Genomic DNA, 23,720 nt, shown 5'->3' with positions numbered 1-23,720 from the left:
AAGGGTGGTTCCTTTGTTTGTTACTTCCGATAGGAGGACGACTTTTTCCAATTAAAAAATACTTGTATATTTTCACCTTCCATTGTAGTGTGGTGCCTTTGCAAATAATTCCCAAGAGGTCACTACACTAAGCTAGTTAATGGCAAACCCTGTAGAGAAAGTCACCTTTGTCCTGTCTGTTTCTTCATGCTACTTGGCATGCCCTGTTCTCTCCCCTGCCAGATTTTACCCCCACATAAGAGTCTTCACTAAAACTCTCCTCAGAAGCTGCAATAGCAACCATCATAGAGCTTCAGTTGGCAAAGTATGGCTGCATATGGAGAGAATGCAGTTAGGCCTATGTCGTCTTTTGCAGATTCTACAGTGGTAATGCTGAGATTATTAGTTTTTCCAGCTCATTTTATTCTGAATGCTGCCTCATGAAAGAGAACTATCTTAAGGACTCCTCCCAACTCCACATTTCTTGTTTCTCAGCAATAAAGGGTCCACAGTTTGAGAACCACTGGGTTATAGCATATGCATCAATTTTACTTCTAATCTCAAGTCAGGAACTTTTCATTGGCTTGAAGAGAAGCTGTTTATCACAGTACTTTAAAAACAGAGGACATTCCGTATGTTGGATTACTGAGTATTGGCTCTCCTAAAATCAGATACCTCCCTCGAAACTAGTTTGGATACCTTTTCCAGCAGTCTGACATTTTTTACACTATGGACTCTCCGAGGCTCCCTTTGTTGACTTTAGCAGTACTGGATTGGTGTACACCACCTGTTTGCTCTCCCTTTCTATAGGGTAGTGCCGTTTTCATTTTTCATGGTAGACAGTCAACATTTATTCCTTCAGAGTTAAACACTTCTGAGTTGTACGTGCCGTTGAACATGCCTGTAAATGGCGTGGCACCCATCTCTGTGAGCACCCCCTTCTGGTCAGGTGTGGCCGTGGTCTTTAAATCAGTCTAGGCCCTGTTATCGGGCCATACCCCCAGGGCTTCCTCCCTGGAGGCAATGGTTCCAGCTAGGCCTTCTGACAGTTCGGTCCTCTTCTAGGGGTTTACTACTGTCCAGTTGTAGGCCCTTCCCCAGTAGCCTATGCAGGGTCCTGGGCCCACCCACTACTCCAAGTCCCAGACCAGGGACCCTAAGAATAGCAGCCACACACCACTGTGTCTCTTTAGCAAAACTGCCTTCAGTTCCTTGGGCCACTTCCCTGCAGCCCCAGCCTTCACTGACGCCTTACCCTAGCTCAGGGCTCTTCTGTGTTCAGGCCCAGCAGCCAGCCAGGAGCGCTTCCTTGCTCCCCTAGTCCCTACTAGCACTGAGCTGTCCTTTGTGCTACAGTTCCCTCTGGCCAGCCAGGGACACTGTCTTCATTCCTCTAGCTCCAGCAAGGAACTGCCTGTCTCTGGTGGTGCAGCTCCTTTTTATAAGGCCCTCCTAGGCCCTGATTGGCTGCTCCCTGCAGCCTCTCTGATTGGCTGCTTCCCTTGCAACCACTCTAACCTACTTGGAGGACCTCTCCACTGCTCCTTTCTTGGGACGAGTATGGCAGGGGCCTCCGGGCCTAGTCTACGCCGTCACAATTTCACTTATTTAAGAAAGACGGCATGTTTGGTTGTTCATTGAAAGACTTCCGTGCAGTTTCAGCAGTACTGTAAAAGTGAAATGGCAGACTTTAAATCCTGGTTCATAGTACTCTGTTACACATGCTTAATGAGAATAAATCAAGTGTAATTTGGTTAAACAGCTCATCACAGAAGGGTGAAAATAAAATGTGTTTTTGAATTTTGACACAAAAAACGGTGGAAGTGACTGCAGTTTTAAAGTCTCTTGGGATGTATAAATATGTTTTGGCTAGTCTTGCTTGAAAGTGAAAGTCCTAAGTAGTATTTAAAACTTGGTTGTCTCCCAGCAAGTACAAGAGCCACTCCTGCAGTGCTTTCTGGGCCTCTGTGTGCCTCTTAACTTGTGATTTTCAGAATCATCTCATCAGTCAAAAGGAGTTATACATATTTTGACCTTTCTACGTTCAGCTGCATGGGAGGTGAGTCAAAGGTTTATTATAATTGTAAAGACGTTCTCTGAAAGAAGGCCACTCACATCAGAAAGCAAAATGTTTCCAAAACCACTTTCACTTTCTAACGTGGACTGTTTCCTTTCTCTAAGGCTAATGGTCGGTTGTGAATAATATTATTTTAAGTAATATAAATATTAGGAGCTTATAAGTATATGTGTGTATTACATACTTTTGTGTTGACTGCCTTATATAAGGAGAAGTTACTCACTCCCACCCATCTTCCTCCCCCATGCTTGTTGTTTAAAATAGAAAGAAAAAGAAAGAAAGAAAATAATTAAAAAGCCATGCAATTCTGTATATAGATCAAATTGATATTTTAACCCATTCATTGCATTCTTATTTTTGTTATAATCATTATCTAAATATTTTAAGGGATACTGTTAAATTGAAAATATTATCAGTTAATATAATTATTAATTAGCAGTGGATATATTTGGTTAAGTTCTTGTAATGTCTGTTTCTTGGGAATAATATGCATTGCATTTAATAGGGAAAGTTATAACCTGGTCAGTTTTTCTCATAAAAATAGATAGGTGGATTTATTTTTCTGTTATGATCGTGCGTCCTCCCTGGAAGTTTTTACGGGCTTTTCTGATGGGTATTAAGTAGGCTTTCCCAAACGGAGAGGAACTTTTACATGTAAACTGAGAATGTTTGGTACAAGTGTTTCCATAAAAGAAATTAAATTTGAACTCCCTTCTCTAAGGGGGCACCTACCACTCTGACATTTCTGGATCTTATTTTATTTAATAAATATTGCAGTTGATGGTCAGCATCTACGCTGTCCTTAACTAGTTTTGCAATACGCTTTGTTGTTCAGAGATTTGGATTTCAATGTATTTGATCTTGCTGATCAAGCTCTGCACTTTGTACCTCAGTTTTTAACTCCTTTGCTTTAGGTTTGGTAAATTTAGCAAAAATTGCCAAGTTTTATTTGCTCCAGAGAAGACTGAAGAGAGAATATCTTATTTGAAGTAAATTCACTCCAGTGCTCCTTGGTCATAAACCTTGTTTTGCTGAGTGTTATCAGGGTGAAGCTGACTGCTTGGTACCATGAGAGATCCTAGATTTAAAAAAGTCCCAGTGATGATTTTTATTACTTCTACTGAGCATGTTTGGCAGGTTTGGGTATTTTTATGGTGTGTGTCCTTTGCCATTTAGAAAAAGAAACTAAAAGAAGCAAAACCTTTCTGAGTAAATGGGGATTGACTGATTGCGTGCTCCCCATTCATGCTTCTACTCAGTTTCTTGCATAGGCCTACCCAGATCACTCTCTCACTACCCTGTATATTAACGCTGTAGTAAACTCTGCTTTCTAACTAAATACCTAATGCATAGCTGTGTGATTTTTACTGTATCTCATAATTACAGCACATAACAGGGAAGTCGTCAATGGTCTTTAATATCAGCTTTGTAGTTTTACTACTTAAAAAATTTCCCAATGTACTAAAGACAAAGGGAAAAAAATCATCTCAGGTACAGGTGGGTGCCTCTACGTGGACTTTGGCGTTATTCTCATTCACCAGGGGTGAAATGCTGGCCCAACTGAAGTCAATGGGAATTTTGCCCCTGCAGTCAGTGAGGCCAGGATTTCACTCCAGAGCTATATAAGACCATAAGCTCGAAAGATTGTCTCTTTCACCAACAGAAGTTGGTCCAATAAAAGAAAATACCTCATCCCCTTGTCTCTCTAATATTCTGGAAGCAACACAACTACAGTAACACTGCGAACAACATACGTGCCTGTCAATTTGGGTAGTAAATATCAGAGGCCAGACTCTAATCATATTTGTAGCAATGTAAAGCTGAAGTAACTTCATTAAAGTCACTGGAATTTCATTGATGTAAACCCAGGGCAGGTTAGAGCAGAACTTGGAGCCAGCTTTTTGGGGAAATGGGAGAAAAAAGTTTACCCAGTAAAATCATCCATGAAGAGAGGTCAACTGTCTGGTACTGTGTTCTTAGAATTCAACCATATTTCTCTGGCATGACCTTTCTTCCATCAATTTCCACTGAGTGTTTTCTCTTTTCCATAATTGCAGCTTAAATCAAGCTGTAACTTCATTTGCTGAGACATTTACAGTAAATAAAGGTTAACAATATTCTTTTTAACAGCAAGTTCCAGACATTTAGATGTCTCAAACTCAAAGATAAATCGATGTAATCTCTAATATTGACATACCAAGAAGATTAAATACCTTTTAAAATTTAAAGGGATTCCCACCGTTTGAATTGGTTGAGTTTCTCTTAGGGAACATATCCCTGGCTATTTTTAGCCTTTAGCTATGTGTGGAATTAGAAGAAAGATGTTTGTTGAATAATTCTGAGAGAGTTATAAATTTGTTTCTCTTTGAAAAAGACCATCTGTTTTTGTGTTCTCTTCACAGGTCAGATGACGACGATGCAGATAGCAGGAGTTCCAGGGTGACCCAACTTTGCACTTACTTTCAGCAGAAATATAAGCACCTCTGCCGCCTGGAGCGGGCAGAATCTCGTCAGAAGAAATGCCGGCATACGCTCCGGAGAGCTTTGCTGCATGCGGCCAGCAGGGAGCCGGAGTGTGCTGGGCGACTGATACAGGAACTCCGAAGAGCTGCATACACTTGGACCAGGTTAGAGCCCACACACGCCAACCTGCCTGCAGAAGTAGGCAGGGCCGGGTGAGAATCCGCAGTGAAACAAGCAGGCTAAGCTGAAATGTTGAACTTTCAACCTAATATCCACATGGACCCTGGATGTGGAAGGCAAAATATTCCTGACATTAAAAGGTCTATCAGTAGAGTACAGTAAATTAAAGCAAGGTTTATTTCTTAAAAGGTTAGGCATTTTTCAGCTGTGCAGTGTAGAAGATGGATCATAGAATCATAGACTATCAGGGTTGGAAGGAACCTCAGGAAGTCATCTAGTCCAACCCCCTGCTCAAAGCAGGACCAATCCCCAATTTTTGCCCCAGATCCCTAAATGGCCCCCTCAAGGATTGAACTCACAACCCTGGGTTTAGCAGGCCAATGCTCAAACCACTGAGCTATCCTTCCCCCCCATCATTTGTTCAGTAACACACGCCCACGATTTTAATTCCTTAAGACAAAATCATGGTCCCAGTGAAGTCAACGGCAAAATTCTAATTAACTTCATTAGGGTCAGGATTTCACCCGGAGTATTTTAGCTTCTGTTTTTTGTTACTGATTCTGTCATTGTAACTGATCACCCACCCCACGTGTCTTGGGTTTTTTTTAGTTAAATGCTTTACAGAAACATACGCTCCTCTCTGCAAATTCCCTCAGCAATTCAGACTTTTTTTTAAAAAAGTCTGTGTTCCCTTTACCTCTTTCTAGCATATCATCAGACACTCTCATAATTTATTAGATTTGACTCAATCTAGCATTAAATGAGATTCAACAGTGAAACAAATATCCTCTAACAACTCTGAAGGTTATTTTCTGTGGGATTTCCTTTTCGTTAATGTCAACATCCCTCCAGTTTTTGTAATTCATGGAGTTGCTTTGTATAGAATATTTTTGCAAATCCTGGTGTTATGTCTTTGGCACCAGAAGCTTCCCTCTGCTTGGTTCTATCCTCACTCACCAAGGCATGTGGCTCTGGAGGACTCTCAAGAGAATTATGGGTGCGGGGGGCAGGTGGCTGGAGTAGGCTTAAAGCAGCTTCTACCCTCCTCACACAGAGCACTCTGCATGGGGGTGCTCTAAGATCCTTTGGAGGGGTAATGAAGGACTAAGGGCTCTGCTTTTTGATGGGGGATACATTGAGGCTGGAAGAAAAGGCTCCTATTTTGTAAGGATAGCTCAGAACCTCAGTTTTATTAAATGGTTTCTAATTGAACTTTTAAAAATAAATACACAAATAAATGTCTTCCAACTTAAGCTACGTGATAAACCTTGCCAGAATTATTAGGTTAATTCAGTGCAACTTGGTCAGATTATTTGGTAACCTAAGTAAAATCTAATCTGTAGCAAATAGATTAGTTGTGTAATTAGAAGTGAATGAAAAATCAGGGGTAGTCTAGCAAAATAATAGAGCTCTATAGTCACTGCTCCAATTTCATGAAGTGTAGGAACTGAATTGATTTTGTGACTCCAAATATTGCATGTTGGCCTTAGGGGATGATAATATTTACTAAAATTATTTTGCTTAGTTTTGTGATCTAGCTTAAAACAGCTGATGAAGCCGTAAGGGTAGTAGCTGGAATGTCTGCAAAGAACTTTCAATCAGCGTTGAGAATAATATGCATGCAAGGTGAAATTCACCCCATGCAAAGGGCCAATCCTATTTTGAGGTCTTACATAGGACCTTTCTGCATTGCATAGGCCTTGTGCAAGCCTTCTGCATGTGAGGTGGATTTCAGTGAGAATGCAGCTCTGGGTTCTGTCATTTAATATTTGCATTGAATGCCTGGAGTCTCTGATCAGGTTCAGGGCCTGGTTGTGTCAGATGCTATGAACAAACAACAGTTGTGAGGAAGTCTTGCTTGCCTCATTCTGTAATGCTGTTACACCAATGTTACCCTTGCCCCTTGTTTACGTTTTCCTGTATCCAGCTCTAGAGAGTAAATAACTACACAAATGTGAACTGTAAACCACAGAGATGTATCCAGAGTGTCCTGGTTCACTTTGTCATGTTTAATGTTACAGTTATGCCAGGATATCTGCTGCAGTGGATTTTTTTTTTTAAACTCCATCCTGTAATGTGTTTTTTGTTTCAGCACAAACCAAGCCAAGCAGAGAGATGCAGAACCAACAACGTGTAGTGGAACTGTGAAGGGTGAACAGTGCACTAACAAGGCCCTTCCATTCACCAGGCATTGTTTTCAACGTATCCTCTTACTCCTCTCTATGCTCGTTGAGCAAGGAAACACCCTTGATAAAGTTTCATTCTTTAGCTTGACAGATAATGCTGTATCAGAAATACTTATGTGCGAATGTCTCCAGAACCGTTTTGGCTTTGTATCTGTCTCCTTACAGGTAGCGGGGCGTGATCTATTCACAATAGGCAGAGCAGACCCACAGTTCAAGGTACTGGTATTTGTCAAAGTTATACTATTACACACCCCCGGAGCTCAGCGTGGTGCCTGTCAGCAACTTTACCGATGATCTCATTCTTCAATGGGAGGGTGTGCTCTGCACTGCTCTTGTGCAGGGTGGTAGCTTTCCATAGAATGTCTGGATGGTCTTACAGGATTCAGCTGTGTCTGCAGAAACTAGGAATACTGTGGAGTAAAGTGGTAGCCTAGAGTGCATGAATGGTGAAGGTTCTAATGGCCTGCATTGCTAAATGAGACTGTGCAGGGGAAGAATGAGAAGTCCGTAGGACATAGCTCTGGGTGAGGAAGAACCTGTACGTGAATGCGTGGGATTTCAGGAAAACCTTAAAGAAATGTGATCTGCGGAGGCGTAGCATTCTCCTCAAAAAGTGTGTATGTGTGGGGGAACCTAGTAAGAGTCAAAACCAGCTTCCATATCTGAACCTGAAGGTTAGAGAGGCTGATTATTATCATGATTTTTTTTAATGATTATTTTAAGTATTCTTTCTTACCGGAAACACCCACTTGCATCTTTTCGAAGCTTTCTTCCCTCTCCTCCTCCCCTCAGAACTATAGGTGTGAATTCACAGCCCCCTTTGGAACCGAAGGAGTGCTGCAAAATGATAAGGGTGGGGGAATGAACACAAAGAGTAGAAAAGCTCTAAATGGACAGGACAAAAGTAAAGTCTCTTAAAATGCTGGGTGTAAAACTGAGTTACCATAAAAAGCTTTTAAAACCAGCCCCTCTGAGAGGGGGAAATCACAGACTATTCCTGGCCCATTTAGGCTCTTATTATTATACATTTTTAAGATACATTAATGTCAGTTGAAATCAAAAGCTATCAGTGGCCACTGACAGTCTTATCCAATGTGGACATCATGGTCCAGTGGAAGGCACACTGGGCAGATCTGGGTTCAGCTTCCAGGTCTCCAAGGGCCCTCAGTCAGGCCTAGGGGGCTGCTGTTTGGCTTTAAGCAGATTGCTTTGCTTCTCTATGCCTTATCTTCTCTGTTTGTAAAATGAGGGTACCAATACATTGTAAAGGGCTTTGAGGCTTGTGCATGATGAGCTAATTGGCTTTTGTAACTTACTATGCTGCGTCTTTGTCTGTATCTGAAAGGAGCTGACAGTTTTGTGAGGCCTTGCAAAGTTCAGGTAATAAGGCAGATGGGGGTGGGTATTAGATGGTGCACTTTGGCCCCGACAGACGTAGTGCAGCTCTGCGGGACATGTTACTTGTCCCTGCAATGGCTGCAAAATACAATGCTGATTTCTAATTTTATATCTTAAAAATACAGATTTCTGTGAACAAGAGCCTAAATGTGGGGCAGTTACAAGGCTTAGATACATGGGGTCAGATTTTCAAAAGAGCTCTGCACCCAAAGGATCTAGGGTGTGTGTGTATATTATATATGTATACATATATACAAATACAACCACTCCCCCAGTCCCACAAAAATATTATTCTGCAATGTGTCAAGTCCAGTTCAGAGAAGTGGAGAATGTTTTGATTTTGCTTTTCTCTCCCCTTCACTCCTCTCCCCCACAATGAAAATAGTCTTTCCATGATTTTCAGATACTTGTTTCCTGCCTTATCCAATCTTAGGTTTTCCCTTTTTCCTTTGTTGTTCTATATTATATTTTTTTATTCTATCAGGGTAGTTAAGTTCTGGAATAAGCTTCCAAGGGAAGTTGTGGAATCTCGATCGTTGGAGGTTTTTAAGAACACCTGTCAGGGTTTATTTGGTCCTGCTTCAGCTCAGGGGGCTGGACTTGATGACTTCTCAAGGTCCCTTCCAGCCCTGTGCTTTTATGATGCTAGCAGCAGTTTGACTATGAACTACTGTGGGCAGAAGGAAAGATGCTAACGTTATTTGAAAAAGAAAGAAAAAAACCACTGTGAAATACGTATTTGACTTTCAGTAACGTCTGAAAACACAAGTTTCAGTTTAGATTTAATTGACCTTTTCAGTCTGATTACATATCTGCTTTCAGAGGAGCAGGAAGGATCTTAAAACTTCTTGTGTTCTCGAGAAAGAAAGGTAAATACCAAAAATTATGTTAAAGGATGAAATTAAGAAATTCTTTTTTTTATGTTTTAATAGGGACAGTCAGCAGGAAATAGTCCTGTTGACTACAGTGCTCCAAACTGATACTATTGATTGAGTCTCCAAGACAAATACCTTTTTTTTCCCTAAGAACTCATTAGCAAAATAGCTGCATCAATGAACCCTTCATAACAAATGATAAAATCCTTAGCAATGCTGCATTAATGCAATTTTTTACTTGAAAAGTTGGGTTTGAGCCGTACCTAGCTTTCAACTTAAATAACAAAGTTAAGATATTCATTAAAAATAACATCTTGATGGACTGGTAGAATGCAAGGCTTTGATTTTTATCATACTGGCATTTCTCCATCACCATCTGGTGTGTTGTTCCTGACCCAGAAACGCATAGATATCCTATTGAACCGTTCTCAGCAGCTCTTCTCAAGTTGCACAGCCAAGTTTGCAGATGGACAGCAGTGCTCGGTGCCAGTTTTTGACATTACACACCAGACACCTCTGTGTGAAGAACATGCCAAAAAAATGGTAAGTATAAACCACAGCTGTAACTGTTCCAACAAGTTGGGGTCACCAGGAGTTCTGTATTTCTGGCCTGGGTTTATCAACTGCTATGCTATTTTACACCCACTCCCTCCCCAGAATTCTATCCCAAAGGGTATAAAATAGCTTTAAATATACATTTTTTTTGCAGGGGAAGGGGATATCCTAAAAAATAGAAATTGACCTGACCTTTCCATAAAATCATAGTATAGTAAAACCTAGTGAGAGAGCGTCAGGCTGCAATATGTAAGGTTGCCTATGACTGTGGTATCGCAGTAGCTATGACCCTGCAGCATGGTGTATTCTGGAGCATAACAACAGACTGGGAACCAGTGGAACGTGAGACAATATCCTTGATTTTTCTGATCTTCACCTACCTCCCCCAAAAGCAGTACTTTTAGGATAATTTATGTGCCCGCTGCTTCTTAGCCCCTGTCATTTCATTTTTTTCAAAAATATTTTTGGGTCACCTTTAACTCTGAGGTTCCCTTTGTGTTTTACTGGTGTAACACAGACCCTTAAAGTTTTAATCCATTTTTTTTTTCTCTCTCTCTCCAGGTAAATCCTCAGTGTCCCTATCAGAGGCCTGAAGATTGTCCCCCCTTTTTTCCTTTGCTTGGCACATCAAAGCCCTGTGTCACAACCATCATAATCAAAATGGAAGACTGAATCCAACTTGCTTCAGAGCCTGTAAAATGGCGCTCATTTTGTAATTGGCCCGTGGGTTGCTCTTCAGGAGTACAAGGCCCTGCAGCTGTGCACCTGCGTCCCCTGCCAATTCTCAGTCCTACAGCACTTACTATGTCTCTTCAGTGCTCTCGGCCATTTACAGCAGTGGGAACGTGACTAGAACTCTGGTTTACACCTAGCTGCACAAATCCTTGCCACCAGGTCACCCCAATATTGTTCATTCTTTTAATACTTACCTGGGGTGTTCCAAATCTTTTACTTTGGAGTTTATGTGCATTAAACTGTGGTTCTACTCTGACACAGTCATTAAAAATGACACTGTGGGCTTCCATATTTGCTGTACCTCGGTGATGCAAATAGTGTGGGATTTTTTTCTGACTGCCAGCTCTGCAAACCCGATCGGAGAAATAAGCTGGGTTCGTTCTTTCTCACTCATTATTACCAGTAATAAACATCTCAGATTGTGCCCTCGATTAAACCTGTGCAACCCCATTTGCCTCCAGAGAGGTTGCATAGGTGTAACTAAGGATGTAACGTACGTGCTCGTTGTTCTCCGTGATGATGCAGGAGGAGGAGAGGAAGCAACTTGGCTTTCATATCCATGCTTGGATTTGCAGGCTGGCGGTTAGAAAGATCCTCTCTTCACTCACCTTATGTCTCAATGTTTGGGAATGGCAAGAAAAGAAAGTTGCATTGGATCCTAATGTGTCCTTTCTTCCTTCATTCTTTCTCCAAAAGGATAATTTCTTGAGAGGGGACAGCTCCCGTAAAGTTCAGCACCAGCAGCAGAGGAAACCCAGGAAAAAAACGAAGCCACCTGCACTTACCAAAAAACACAAGAAGAAGAGAAGGAGGGGACCACGTAGGCCCCAGAAACCTATTCCTCCTGCAGTGCCCCAAGGGAACCTCAGCATGCCCACCAGCATCTCACTGCCAGTGGAGATCTCCCACATACGGTCAGTGCCAGTGACACCGCATTCTATTTATTTTAACTTTTTAATTAAAAAATGAAATATAGGAAAAGGCGGCAGAGTCAGTACGCTGTACGGAGTATGGATCAATGAAAGCTGGACACACCTCAGCTCCAATTTTATGGGCTTAATTAGGTCTGCTAAATATAGATGAGGAAGGGCGAACTTTCCTTTTTCTTTTCTCCACCACTTACTATTTTGACCTTCCAAATTTGTTAGGTGTTTGAACTGAAATGAACATCTTCAAGTGTCTTGTATCTCTGTCATTGCTGAAAGGAAAAATTCAAAAATGTTAATTTCAGATCTCAACAAAGGTTTGGTTAAATGGATAAAATGTTTTGTTGCTGATGCACAACTTATAAGTGTCATTAGTAGAACAAATTGAACAGTTTTTTAATGAAACTTGTCTAAAAGGCAGTCTTTCCACTTGTTGATTTAAAACATAAAAAGGGTAGGGGGACGAGGAGGGAGAGAGCAGACACTGAAACAGACCCTCCGTAAAGTATGCTGCAGTAGTGAGAAATCAGGATTTAAGAGTGTGACTAACACTGTCTCTCCAGGAGCCCCTCCACACCGGAGCTGAGTACAGATGAGCTGCCCGATGACATCGCCAATGAAATCACAGACATTCCACATGACTTGGAATTGAATCAGGAGGACTTCTCTGATGTCCTACCACGGCTGCCTGATGACTTGCAAGATTTTGATTTCTTTGAAGGTACATTTTTGTTTTAATTTATGTGAAAGTTAATACAAATAGTAAGGTGAGGAAGTGAACAGTCTAAAATGTGCATTTGAGGGTTCACCTGCTTTCTTGCAGGGAAGAGAACTATTTAGACAAAGAGCGCACATTCAACCCACTGCTTATACATGACCTCTAAGAAGAGCATGTTTTAGAAGACATGCATGTGTGATTATTTGTTTGTTTGTATACTTAGTGCTACGGAAGTCCTGATGGATTTAACATTTTAATAATTGATTTTGTGCTCGTCTGCATGTCGCTGACCGTTGCGATTTAATCAACCAAATTCTCAGTAAGAGAACATTCTGTGACTGGGATTACAACCCTATTTTATCAATGTCTATCTTTTTATCAAAAGAAAACAGAAATTAAAAAAATACCTGTGAAACTTGCTCGTGAGCTGAAATACATCTGAATTTCTGTGTGTTTGACTTCAGCACCCACTAAGGGTGGGAAAAGGCTTGGAAGAGAACAACCAGGAGTTTTGGAAACCTCTTGCTGCACTTTTTGTCACTTTTCTGAGCTGGCGTGATATCAGAATTTGGCATTTTAATCCTGTTAATAAAATTTAGGTTATTCATAGAGTCCAAGGCCAGAAGGGACCATTATGTTCATATAGTCTGGCCTCCTGTATGACAAAGGCCTCAGAACTTCCCTGAATTAATTTGTAGAACATGTCTTTTAGAAAACCATCCACATTTTTAAGTAGTTATTATAACATAATAAGCAAAATGTACTTTGTAGACTGATCTTAGTACTATGTGGCATTACGCTTTGAAAAGATATTTAAGCTTTTATAGCAGGGGTGGCCAAACTTACTGATCCTCTGAGCCACATACAGTAATCTTCAGAAGTTTGAGAGCTGAGTGTGCTTGCTTGGGGCTTCTGCCCCACAGCAGGGTAGTGAGACTCATGGCTTCAGCCCTGTGAGAGGCGCCTGCCAGTTCTCGGGGCTTCAGCAAGAGCGGGGCTGAAAGCCTCGAGCCCTGGCAGGTGCCTCCCACAGGCTGAAACCCCTGGATTCCCTCCCCACTGGGCAGAAGCCCCTAGCCCCACCAACCCACCGCATGGCAGAAGCCCCAAGCTCCCCCATTTCAGTCTGGTAGGTGGAGAATGAGAGGGTGCGGGGGGCTCTGCAAGCCACACTTCAACTGCAAAAGAGCCTCATGTGGCTCGCAAGCTGCAGTTTGGCCACCCCTGGTTTATAGGCTAATGTAAATCCAGCAAATGTTTAAGGCTTATTATTTTGCATTTACACTGAAAAAAAATGCAGTTGGAAAAATTTTTCCAACTAAGACAGGAAGCGTGAATTTCTTTTTTTCAGTCATATCATGAACCATTCTGGACGTTTGTTATAATTTTCCAGTAGAAATCCTATTTGAACTTTTTGGATAGCTGTATTCCTAGGGCCACAGAATGAGGCTTATCTCTGAAAAGCAAACTAACTTCTGTTGTTCTTGTTTCTGTAGGTAAAAATGGAGACCTCCTTCCTACTACAGAAGAGGCAGAGGAACTGGAACGGGCTCTGCAGGCTGTAACTTCTCTTGAGTGCCTGAGTACCATTGGAGTACTTACACAGACAGACGGTGTGCCGGTTCAGGAGCTATCAGATAGAGGGATAGGGGTGTTCACCACAGGTGCTGGAGCTCCAGGAATGCAGTCCTTGAGCAGAGAGGTTAACACGGACCTGGGGGAGCTGTTGAATGGGCGTATAGTACATGATAATTTCTCCAGTCTGGAGCTGGATGAGAACTTGCTCCGTTCTGCTACCTTGTCTAACCCACCTACGCCCCTGGCAGGGCAGATCCAGGGGCAATTCTCTGCCCCAGCCAACGTTGGCCTTACTTCTGCCACTCTGATAAGCCAGAGTGGACTTGGGGAGAGAGCCTTCCCAGGACAGTTTCATGGACTTCATGATGGCAGCCATGCCTCCCAGAGGCCACACTCTGCCCAGCTGCTGAGCAAGGCAGATGACCTAATCACCTCACGACAGCAATACAGCAGTGACCATTCGCACTCCTCACCCCATGGAAGCCATTACGATAGTGAGCATGTGCCGTCTCCCTACAGCGACCATATCACATCCCCCCATGCCACATCCTATTCTGGTGATAACTTGGCAGCTACCTTCTCAGCAGAGATGCCCATTATGGCACAGCACTTGCTCCCACCACAGCTGGAGGTGCCACTTAGTGGGGTGGCGAACCCCAGAACTCACTGGGGAAATCTCCCTGTCAATCTTGGTGACCCCTCTCCGTTTAGCAACCTTCTTGGTGCCGATGGACACCTTCTTTCCACCTCCCTGTCCACACCACCTACCACCTCGCACTCAGAGACCACACAGCCTGCCTTCGCCACTGTGACCCCCAACAGCTCCAGTGTGCTTCCGGGGTTACCACGGACCAGTTTTAGTGGCATGGGTCCTGCCTCTGCTGAACTAATGGCCTCCACTTCCCCCAAACAGCAACTCCCTCAGTTCAGCGCAGCCTTTGGCCATCAGCTGAGCTCACACAGTGGCATTCCTAAGGACCTGCAGCCTAGCCACAGCTCCATAGCTCCTCCCACAGGCTTCACAGTAACAGGTGCCACAGCTACTACTACCAATAATGCATCTGCTCCCTTCACCACCTCTAACTGAGCTGATCTGTCTGCATATCTGCAGGCAGATGGGGACCCTGTGTTTTCTATCTTCTTTCTCCTCTTTATTGTCCTCCCCTCCCTTTGAGGAGGATTTTTTTGTTTTTGTTTTTGTTTTTTAAAAAAGAGGGGGTTAAAAATAAACCTCCTGCTTCCGTACAGACCAGGGTGGCCCCTTAGTGAACCTCGCTCTAGTGTTCACATGTGCTAGTTATGCACTGGTGCTCATTTATTACTGGCAGGTTCACCGTACCCCACGAATTTCCTTAAGGATACAGCACAGTTACTGGATGTAATTGACCTTAGCAGTAAGACCTAGAAATGGGACGATACCTCAAATTACCAATGCACATTACTGTTTCCTAGGGTTCAGATCAGTGCTTTCCATCCCATTAGCATGTCATGTAGGAAGTTTTTATAGTGGGGGAAAGTCTCTTGGTTTTAAAAAAATTAAAAAGGTAGCATCTGGGCATGGAAAGTTGGCTCCACACTCGGGTTTGGTAATGGTGCACCGAAGCACTCAAGACCATGGTTCAATTATTCATCTGACAACTCCTTAAAAATAGTCTTTTGACCTCCTCTGTGGGCGTGTGTGTGTTTGGGAGAGCAGCAGTTCCTTGTCTGCTGCTGAGACAATAGTAGCTGTGTCCCCTTCCGAAATTGGTCAGTGTTCCTACTGAATGTTGATTTATTTTCTTTATTTTACGTTCATTGAGCAGAGAGGGGATTGACTGACTAGGGCAAATAGGTTTTACCTGTTTGCCAGGGCACTGAGCGGTCTTGCTGTTTCAAAGGTTAGCCCAGGGAGAAAAGACAAGAAAATGGAAAGACTGGAATAAATAATGGTCTAGTCAAGACTCCTGCAGAAATTCCCACCAGTGCTGAATTATTGTGGCATTGTAGTGTTGATGGTTTGCCTTTTCAAATGTGGCTGTGTCCAGAACTCTGCACAGCAGGAGTTTCCTAGCTGAAACTGGAAGAATTCTATTGGTATGTATCCATATGCTACCCATTTGAACAAATCTACGTCAGGCCCCTTTGGTAAATTTAAAATAACGGAATTTCTCAAACTATCTGTTGCTGCTGAGACTCTTTCTATAATAGTAGTGATTTTGTACCGGAGCCATACCGTTTTTGAGACACTTGTGAGACTGATGCTCTGTATGTGAAGCTGAATGTATGTGGGAACCGGCGGGTACATATTTGTGGTTACCACTAACCAAAACCAAACTTACTGAAGCAAAATAGGGAAATTCCTTCTCTCCACAACACCTTGTTGCTTTTATTGCCTGTTTTCTGAAAATGGTTATAAGTCTCCTTGGTCATAATGTCAGCTCCTTATAAAGGCAGTGGATTCCTCTTATATCTGTTTCTTCCCTAAAGAATAACAACAAAATCACAAGGAGTTTGCTTGAATCATTTAATCTCCCTCTTCTCCCTTCCCTCCTCCCCCCTAAAAAAAAAAGGGGCGGGGGCGGGGAATGTGCTTGAGAAAACTGTGACTTTATAAGGCTCTAACTAGCCACTATGTGAAAGTAATTCCTACCTGATGGCTATAAAAAGTCTCCACTGTTTGGTTTGCTTCTAAGATGCGTATGAGAGAAGATGAAAAAGCAAAGCAAATCTTTCTCTCCGCATGTTGAAGGCAGTTTCATTATAGGAGGGTTAATAATTTCTTTGAGCAAGGGATTATTCAACTGAGTTCAGTTATTCCCTAGTATGTGGCGAGTAATGTATCTTCCCTCAATTTATGTTTTCTGTTTATGTGAGTGATGATGGGGCCCAAACCTCTGCTCCCAGATTTCCTGAGGGTAGGGATTGAGATCTGGATCCAAACTTCCCGGGTGCAGCCCATCTTGGGTTTATATCCCACTAGTTATAGCCATTCCCTTCTTTTCAAAAGCTTTGTCCTTTTTTTAATTATAAAGGAATGAGCCCTATGGGTACATTCCTTGCTAAAATTGCAAGCATATGTGCGTGGAGGGGGAAACATTTATTTTCAGGTTTTTGATATTGAGAAATCCTTATTCCCATACTTCGTAAAACAGGGCTTAATATTATAATAAATCCCAGTGTTCTTGAGTGGTCTAGGTTTGTCTGTAACTGATTTAAATGTTTTCAAATCATGTCATAAATTGAAATGAAGCTTAACAATACCCCACTATATTGTCCCGCTGATTGAGGAATGCCCACTGATAATTGTGAAATGAGGAAAAGCTGATAGGACATTTGTTTTTTTATTCTGTCCTCTTCCCTCCCCCCATGCTTGTGAGGAGACAAATGTTTGATTTGCATTATTTTCCATTGTGTTAATATACCTTCTTTAGTGTATTGAGATGATTGATTGAAAAAGAAGGGTGAACCTAGTTTACCAAACGGGTAAATGATCAATTGTTAAATCTGCCAGTATTAAATGTCGTGTGACAGGATGTTCTACTGATTAGTTTAAAGATTTTGATTTATGGAATATTTCTCGTGCTCATCAAAATGTGTAATGGAACAGCAGCCTGTTCTCTTCTTCCCACCCGTTCATCACTTCCCCTTACCTACCAGTAGAGAAAACACTTGGGCCAAATTTCTGTTCTCAGTTACATCTGTGTAAATCATGGAGTAATTCTTTTAGCCAGATGAGTTACTATGGATTTACCCCCATTTAACTCGGAATAGAATCTGGCTCTTAATCTGATCATTTATTTAGGCTGGGATTTTCCAAGATGCCCAAGAGCATGTAGGTGCATAATTCCCATTTGAAATCAGATTCCCAGACTCCGGAAGTCTCACCCTTTAGATCTCAGCTTTATGGATCTGTGGGGGATTTTTCCTAAACATTGTCCGCATAAGATTTTTCATGAGCAGATTGAGTTTGCAAAAAAGCTGCACTACTTTAAAAAGTTCGTTCCATTTGACATGTGTTAGAAAAGGAATATCCGTTTTCCAGTACGGAGCTTTGAAATGGTCAAGATTGTTGCCAGTTGCAGCTTCACCGCATCTAATTGAAGTGTAACTTCATTAAATTAGTTATATCCTAGTAAGGAAGCAGTTCTGATTTTAGGTCCTAAGTCTGCAATGAGCACCACACAGATGGATCCCTATACCCACACAAAGCCCACTGACTTCACCAGGAGTCTGCCTGCATAGCGTTCAGTGCAGGATCAGCACCATAGTGTTGTGGGATGAGTAGTGGACCCAAGAACACAGGTTTATGCAGCCAGACACTTCACTTCTCTCCCACCAGGAAATACGTTTGCTCCATGTGGGATTTGTCTTGGTTCTTAGGGCTGCCATTGATATGGTTCTCATTCATGCTGTCTTGAACAGGTTGCATCTCCTATAATACAGCAATTAGCAGTAATTACCCTTTCACCAAAGAGTCAGTGTAGCGATTCCAATCCATTTGTTGAAATGATCAGTATCTGTTGTGCCACTAATACGTGAAATGAATAGAATAAACCCAGTTTAGTAACTAAAAATTATGTTCTTTATGTAAATGTGGGGTTTTAAAGAATTAGAAGGCATTTGACAGAGAAGTTTAGAAGCAATAATGTCCTTTTGGGTAGTAATGTAATGTCAGGTGATCTTAGCACAGAGGCATAAGAATTGGTGGAGATTACACTCTTGACAAAGATTAACTTTGCTTGGACAGTTTATGGAGGCCAGTGAGGGACAGCATGATGCTGACCTGGTTTATAAAGCAGTTACGCTTAATGTATATATTCCATATGTGAGAATTTCCCTTGACCATTCAGTTTATTAGTCAAATTTAGAACTGGCGTTAAGTGGACTCCGCTCCCATTGGCTATTTAATGGGAAAGAGGGGGTGAAATTAAAGTCTGGTCCAGTGGCTTTACTAGTTGCTGTATTATGAGAAGCACCTTTGAATATCATCCACCTTTCCTTTGGTCAAGACATTGGTTTGTTTCCTTGCCTCTGTTGATTGCCTTATGCATTTGCACATCTTAACAATGAATATCTGTTCAAAAATAACGTACTGCAGTTCTGCTTACCCTACTGTGCCAGACTCTGCCGTAGAAGGACTTTCCAGTTTCATGTCATAGGTTAATGAAACAAAGGCCTGTTTTCTTAAGCAATTTCAGGTTCTCATTTGATAAGCATTTCTAGGTTCCCTCCTTGAGAAACTTGTAGTCTGCCAGCCAACATTGGAGATGAGACTGCAAGTGCAAGAGAAATATTTTTGCTGTCAAGAATATGTTTGTTCTTCAGTGGGAGGGGGCATTGGAAGCTAACTTTTTAAAAAATAGTAGCTTCATTGAAAGCTATATTACTGGCTTCATGAATTGCTTTCTTTGGAGATCATGATCCTAATATTTAGACATCGAGAGGTCAGATTCTCGGCTGGTGTAAATAAACATGGCTGTATCAGCTTCATTGAAGCTGTGCTAATTTACCAGAGCTAAGGCTCTGGCTGCAAGAGTCTAACCAGGAACACAGAACAGAATGGAGTTTGTTAAAGCTTTCTCTGACCGCTGAATTACCCAGCTGGAAAACTAAGTTCACCAAGGAAGAGGAAAATTAGTCCTTTGAGAGTATGCCTTCACTTCAAAATTAACCCAGGCATCCTAGTCTGGGCACCTGTGCTAGTGTAGACTGGGTGTGAGCAACCACCCTGCACTCCCCTGCATGTGTTGCTAGAACGGCTGGGGGCATAGCAGGTGGTGCTGCAGTAAGCTGAGCTGCTCTGATTCTTTCCCAGGGAATTGTGGGAGAGCTTGTCTGTCGTCGTGAGCGAGGTAAGGGGAACGTGGGAGGGTTCTGGAGAACTGACAAGCTCTAACCCACATCCCCAGCTGTGCATGAAGGTTTTTGTGTGTGCCCAGGAGGGGAGTTGGGGCAACACCTGAATAAGAACACTGGCTAACTCTGTAGTGAAGACATACACTGAGATGGGTGGGTGTGTCTTTAGCCTAATTTTCAATGAAGCTACTATTTTTTAAAAAGTTAGCTTCCAATGCCCCCTCCCACTGAAGAACAAACATATTCTTGACAGCAAAAATATTTCTCTTGCACTTGCAGTCTCATCTCCAATGTTGGCTGGCAGACTACAAGGCAGTTGCTTTTATCAACGGGCTGGTTTCTCTGCTTGCCAGCGAAGGAGCCTTTAACGCAGCCCCCAGGCAAACTGAAGTAGCCCAGATCAGATGTGAATCCAGAATTCCAAGCCCCATCTTGGTGGCAGCATATTTAACTGAAAGAATAGATTCAAGCTGCTGTGCCCTCAGAACCTCCTCATAAGGCCCTTTAACTTAGGCTGAGAGCGGACGAGTGTTCTGGGCTGCGCCGCTTGCCTCCTTAAATTTCATCCCCTTTTTCCCACTCTCCTCACCATCTTTTTTCACTCTTCTCTGCCACCACCCCAACACTAAAATTGCCAATCATTTAAAATCCTGTATGGTTGATAATGAGCAAATATTCTGGTTGTTTAAAAAAAGGATTTGGAGAGGTTCCTGTGAGTCATAATAGAAGTTTAGAAGCCAGAGCTACAGTGCAATAGGATATTGTATAAGAATTCACAGAATATGGAGTAAAATGAAAATACCATGTGATCTCACATGGCATTAGCAGTAAGGTGTGAGCTAGCTGCTGAGAATATCACTGTGGTCGTCACTGAGAGAGAGCTCTGTATGCTCAGGAGCATAACAGGGAATCATTTTCTTCCCATAAATTCCTTTTGTTTTAAAGGTAGTTGCCAGTAGAAAATTACCTGGAAAAACTGGTGAAATTAGCCTGATTTTAAAAAACAGTTGATAAAATACCCTCAAGAAGAACCCCACTAAAGTACGATGATAATGATAATGGGAAAACAAAATTCAGATTCATTAGGATTTAACCCAGGTCTTTCAGAATTGGTTCATGAAGGACTTTGGCTCTATCAAAAGGTAAAAAACACTCTTAAAATATAATGTTTGTGTGAACTAACAGAGGTTGGGGTAGAAAAAGTTACCCATTGACAGAAGAAAGCAAACTGCAACCACATATCAAAAGGCAATTCTGTGATCACTGGTGGCTGGGTCTATATGGGGAAAATGACTGGATTCTCAGGAGTGTTTCGTAAGCAAGTCTATAACATCTGTAACTCTGTTGGCTGTGTCATGATTCAGTTATTTCTCTTGTTCCCCCCACACACACCTTATTGCGGTTTTTCATGCTCTAGTTTTCCAATTCTCATGGAACAAGGATATGTAGTGGAAGCATGAAAGAAGGAAACAGATTTTGAATTGAAGTTTGGAGGTGGCATTTGGAAGTTTTCCTTTTTTTTTTTCCTAGATATCCTGAAGTCTTGAGTTGGCACAATTTTTGTTTTTTTTTTGGTTTTCCGTAGCTCATACAATTCAATTTGAAAACAAATAGGATAAAAAACCAGGCTTTTGATTTTTTTAAGCCTGTATATACTCAGTGTAGAAAAGTGCATTCTTCATTTCCCCCGCCTCTCCCTGGTCCCCAAAACACACACACGACCACACACACACAGATTGTATGTGTATGAATTGGATACAGATGTTGAACTTGGTCTAGTAAAACTAACGTGTTTCCCACCTTCAGTCCCCACTGAAGTAAACTCTGGGTAGGTAATGCTCCCAAATCTCTCCTGGAAAACTTTAACTGTGATGCAGATGGCTCTAATGCAGCTGACTGCTACACCATTGTTTATACTTCGGAGTAGACTGATTTACCCTGAAATGACTCTCTAACCTACGTCTTAAAAAGTACAATTTGGTTCCAGTGGAAATAGATCCATTCTGAAGTGATGGACAGTTTGGTTCTCATACAAAGTATCTACATCTATTTAGAAGGGGTTGAACCAGTTTCTCTGAACAGTGATTATTTTCACTGTACAATTTTGGGTATGTCTCAGGGATTCCTTGTGGAAATAAGGGCAGTTAACATAAAAAGTAAATAGTTTTAAAAGTAAATAATAATTTAAGGTAGAGCTTCATCTAAATGAGAGCGCAAGAAAGAGAAATCTTGTTCAGTTTTGTAGTCCACGGTGTCCGGCTTAGGGACTTCTTCTCTTCTCGGGGTGCTCATCTCAAATTCAACATACAGAATCTTTTTCCATCACGCTCAGCTTTAAACTTTTATTTAAAGATACCCTTCCCCGATGAGCTTTCAGAATACTTATTGTAGATTTTAAGAGAAAAGGTATATTAATTTATGCTATTAACATCACCTCATAAATTATAAGTTTTATACTAAAGCTGTATTGAGTGTAATGAATTATGTTGCATATGTGTTTTTAATAGCTATAAAATTATATACAAGCTTTTTTGGAAAAACAAAAACTAGTAAAGCACCTTTTTACACTGGATCTTTGCCGTGTCAAGGTGTACAGCTATTCTTTGCTACCTTGCAGATATATACAAATAAAATGGTATCCTGTATCAACAAAACATAGATCTCTTGTTAACCCGTATAGTACTGCTCCTATAACTCTCTTTTTTGTTTTTTTTTTGTTTTTGTTTTTTTTTGTTACATTCTGCAATAATTTATCTGTGGTTTGTAATGGTTAGATGTTTAGTTACAGGGTAAATAGATCAAATTAAAAATCCAACTGCTGTAGCTGGAAGTTGTGAACCAAGTTTGTAAGAATTTTTTTTTTTTTTTTTGTTAAATGTATTTGTTTCCAGTTATGCAAGTTGGAATTTGACAAGACAGAACATTAAATCTCGGAATCCACAGTGTCTTATTGAGGAACTTTCCCCCCTCCTTTCCTTACAGAGGAATTCCCACTGTGACTTATAAATAGAATTAGACTGGTTGTGTGCATGTATGTATTATATACACACACAAAAATATGCATTTTGGGGGGGTTGTCTGTGTGATATGAATGTGTATACTGTACGTAGGTCATAGTTTTTGTAAAGAGAAAAGTAGTTGAGAGGTGATGGAATGTACTTGTAGAAATGTGATTATTTAGTAGGGGGTTACTCTGTCCTCATTATTGTAAAAATAACCAAACTCTCTCTGCTACATAGTCTTCTGTTATAAGGCTAACTCTGATATCATGTTGATTTTATTCTTTTTAATTGAATTGCATTGAGCCCTGTTAAAATGTCATGAAAATCCCAGGCTCCCAAAACAGCCTTAAAAAGTGTGTGTGTGGGGGGCAGGAGTTTTATTCTTTAAAAGAATTTGAAATGAGAAGATTTATATTTAGGGTGGTGAGATGTAGGAATTAATGTCCATTTTCAAGTTAATACTATAATCTCTCATACTCTGACTTAGAATATGTTGTCAATGAGTCATCCTTGCGTTTTCAGGTTAAAAAGTATTGACATGGGTGATATTTTTTTTAATTTTTTTTTTTTTAAACTGGTCTCCATTCTCTTTAAAGAGTTTCATTTTTAAAGTTATCTGATTTGTTTTCCTAAAGGGGTCTATGTAACTTACAAATTTATACAAAACAAAAGCCTGAGAGTTTCATTTGTGCTGTGAATTCTAAACTGAATTATGGGCATTTAAATTTATTCATAATTTGAGAGGGAGATGATCTATCTGTATGGGAGTTCTTACCTGAGAGACTTAGGAAACCCAAAACATTCCTACTTATTCTCCTTCTCATCCTGATATTCATCATTACACCATCCAGGCTGGAGAGAATAAAATCCTAAATGATGCATGCTCTGTTGCTGTTAGTTTGAATCATGAAAATTCTGAAACTTTAAAAATCTGTTTATTAGAACAGAGCTTTCAATATTACAGATATTTCTAATTTGTTTTGGCGACTTTTTTCCTTAAAAAATAGTTGCAAATCCAGACCTTTTTTATGCTGTTGAACTAGGGTTTTTTTCATCCCCAGCCTTTCAAATATGTTTATATGTTTTTTTAAATGATATTTCTTGTACATATGCCTACAAGTGAAGGGCAGGGAGGTGGAAGTTGTCTGAGGCCTTTTCCTCCCATTAGTTGAGCATAATGGGAGTTACCAGCATAAACAATTTTATGCAT

At 41.2% G+C, this 23,720-nt stretch overlaps 1 protein-coding gene and 1 non-coding gene across 2 annotated transcripts in view; both read left to right on the top strand.

Annotated features, from left to right (window-relative positions):
• INO80D (INO80 complex subunit D) overlaps positions 1-19,723 on the top strand; it is a 49,739-nt gene extending 30,016 nt beyond the window's left edge. The window contains exons 6-11 of the mRNA XM_077829647.1: positions 4,459-4,683; positions 6,792-6,901; positions 9,568-9,701; positions 11,145-11,362; positions 11,938-12,095; positions 13,589-19,723. Coding sequence (XP_077685773.1) covers positions 4,459-4,683; positions 6,792-6,901; positions 9,568-9,701; positions 11,145-11,362; positions 11,938-12,095; positions 13,589-14,757 — 2,014 coding nt within the window. The 3' untranslated portion in view covers positions 14,758-19,723. The remainder of the gene's footprint in view (positions 1-4,458; positions 4,684-6,791; positions 6,902-9,567; positions 9,702-11,144; positions 11,363-11,937; positions 12,096-13,588) is intronic.
• LOC144272517 (small nucleolar RNA SNORA57) lies at positions 5,545-5,666 on the top strand. Its single transcript, XR_013347580.1, has one exon. It is a non-coding gene; the product is annotated as a small nucleolar RNA SNORA57 (small nucleolar RNA).
• Positions 19,724-23,720: the final 3,997 nt, after the last annotated feature.

The sequence above is a fragment of the Eretmochelys imbricata genome, chromosome 11, assembly GCF_965152235.1.
Source record: "Eretmochelys imbricata isolate rEreImb1 chromosome 11, rEreImb1.hap1, whole genome shotgun sequence".
Taxonomy (NCBI): Eukaryota; Metazoa; Chordata; order Testudines; family Cheloniidae; genus Eretmochelys; species Eretmochelys imbricata.
The sequence above is the reverse complement of the archived record's forward strand: the minus strand, read 5'-3'. Positions and strand labels throughout refer to the sequence as shown.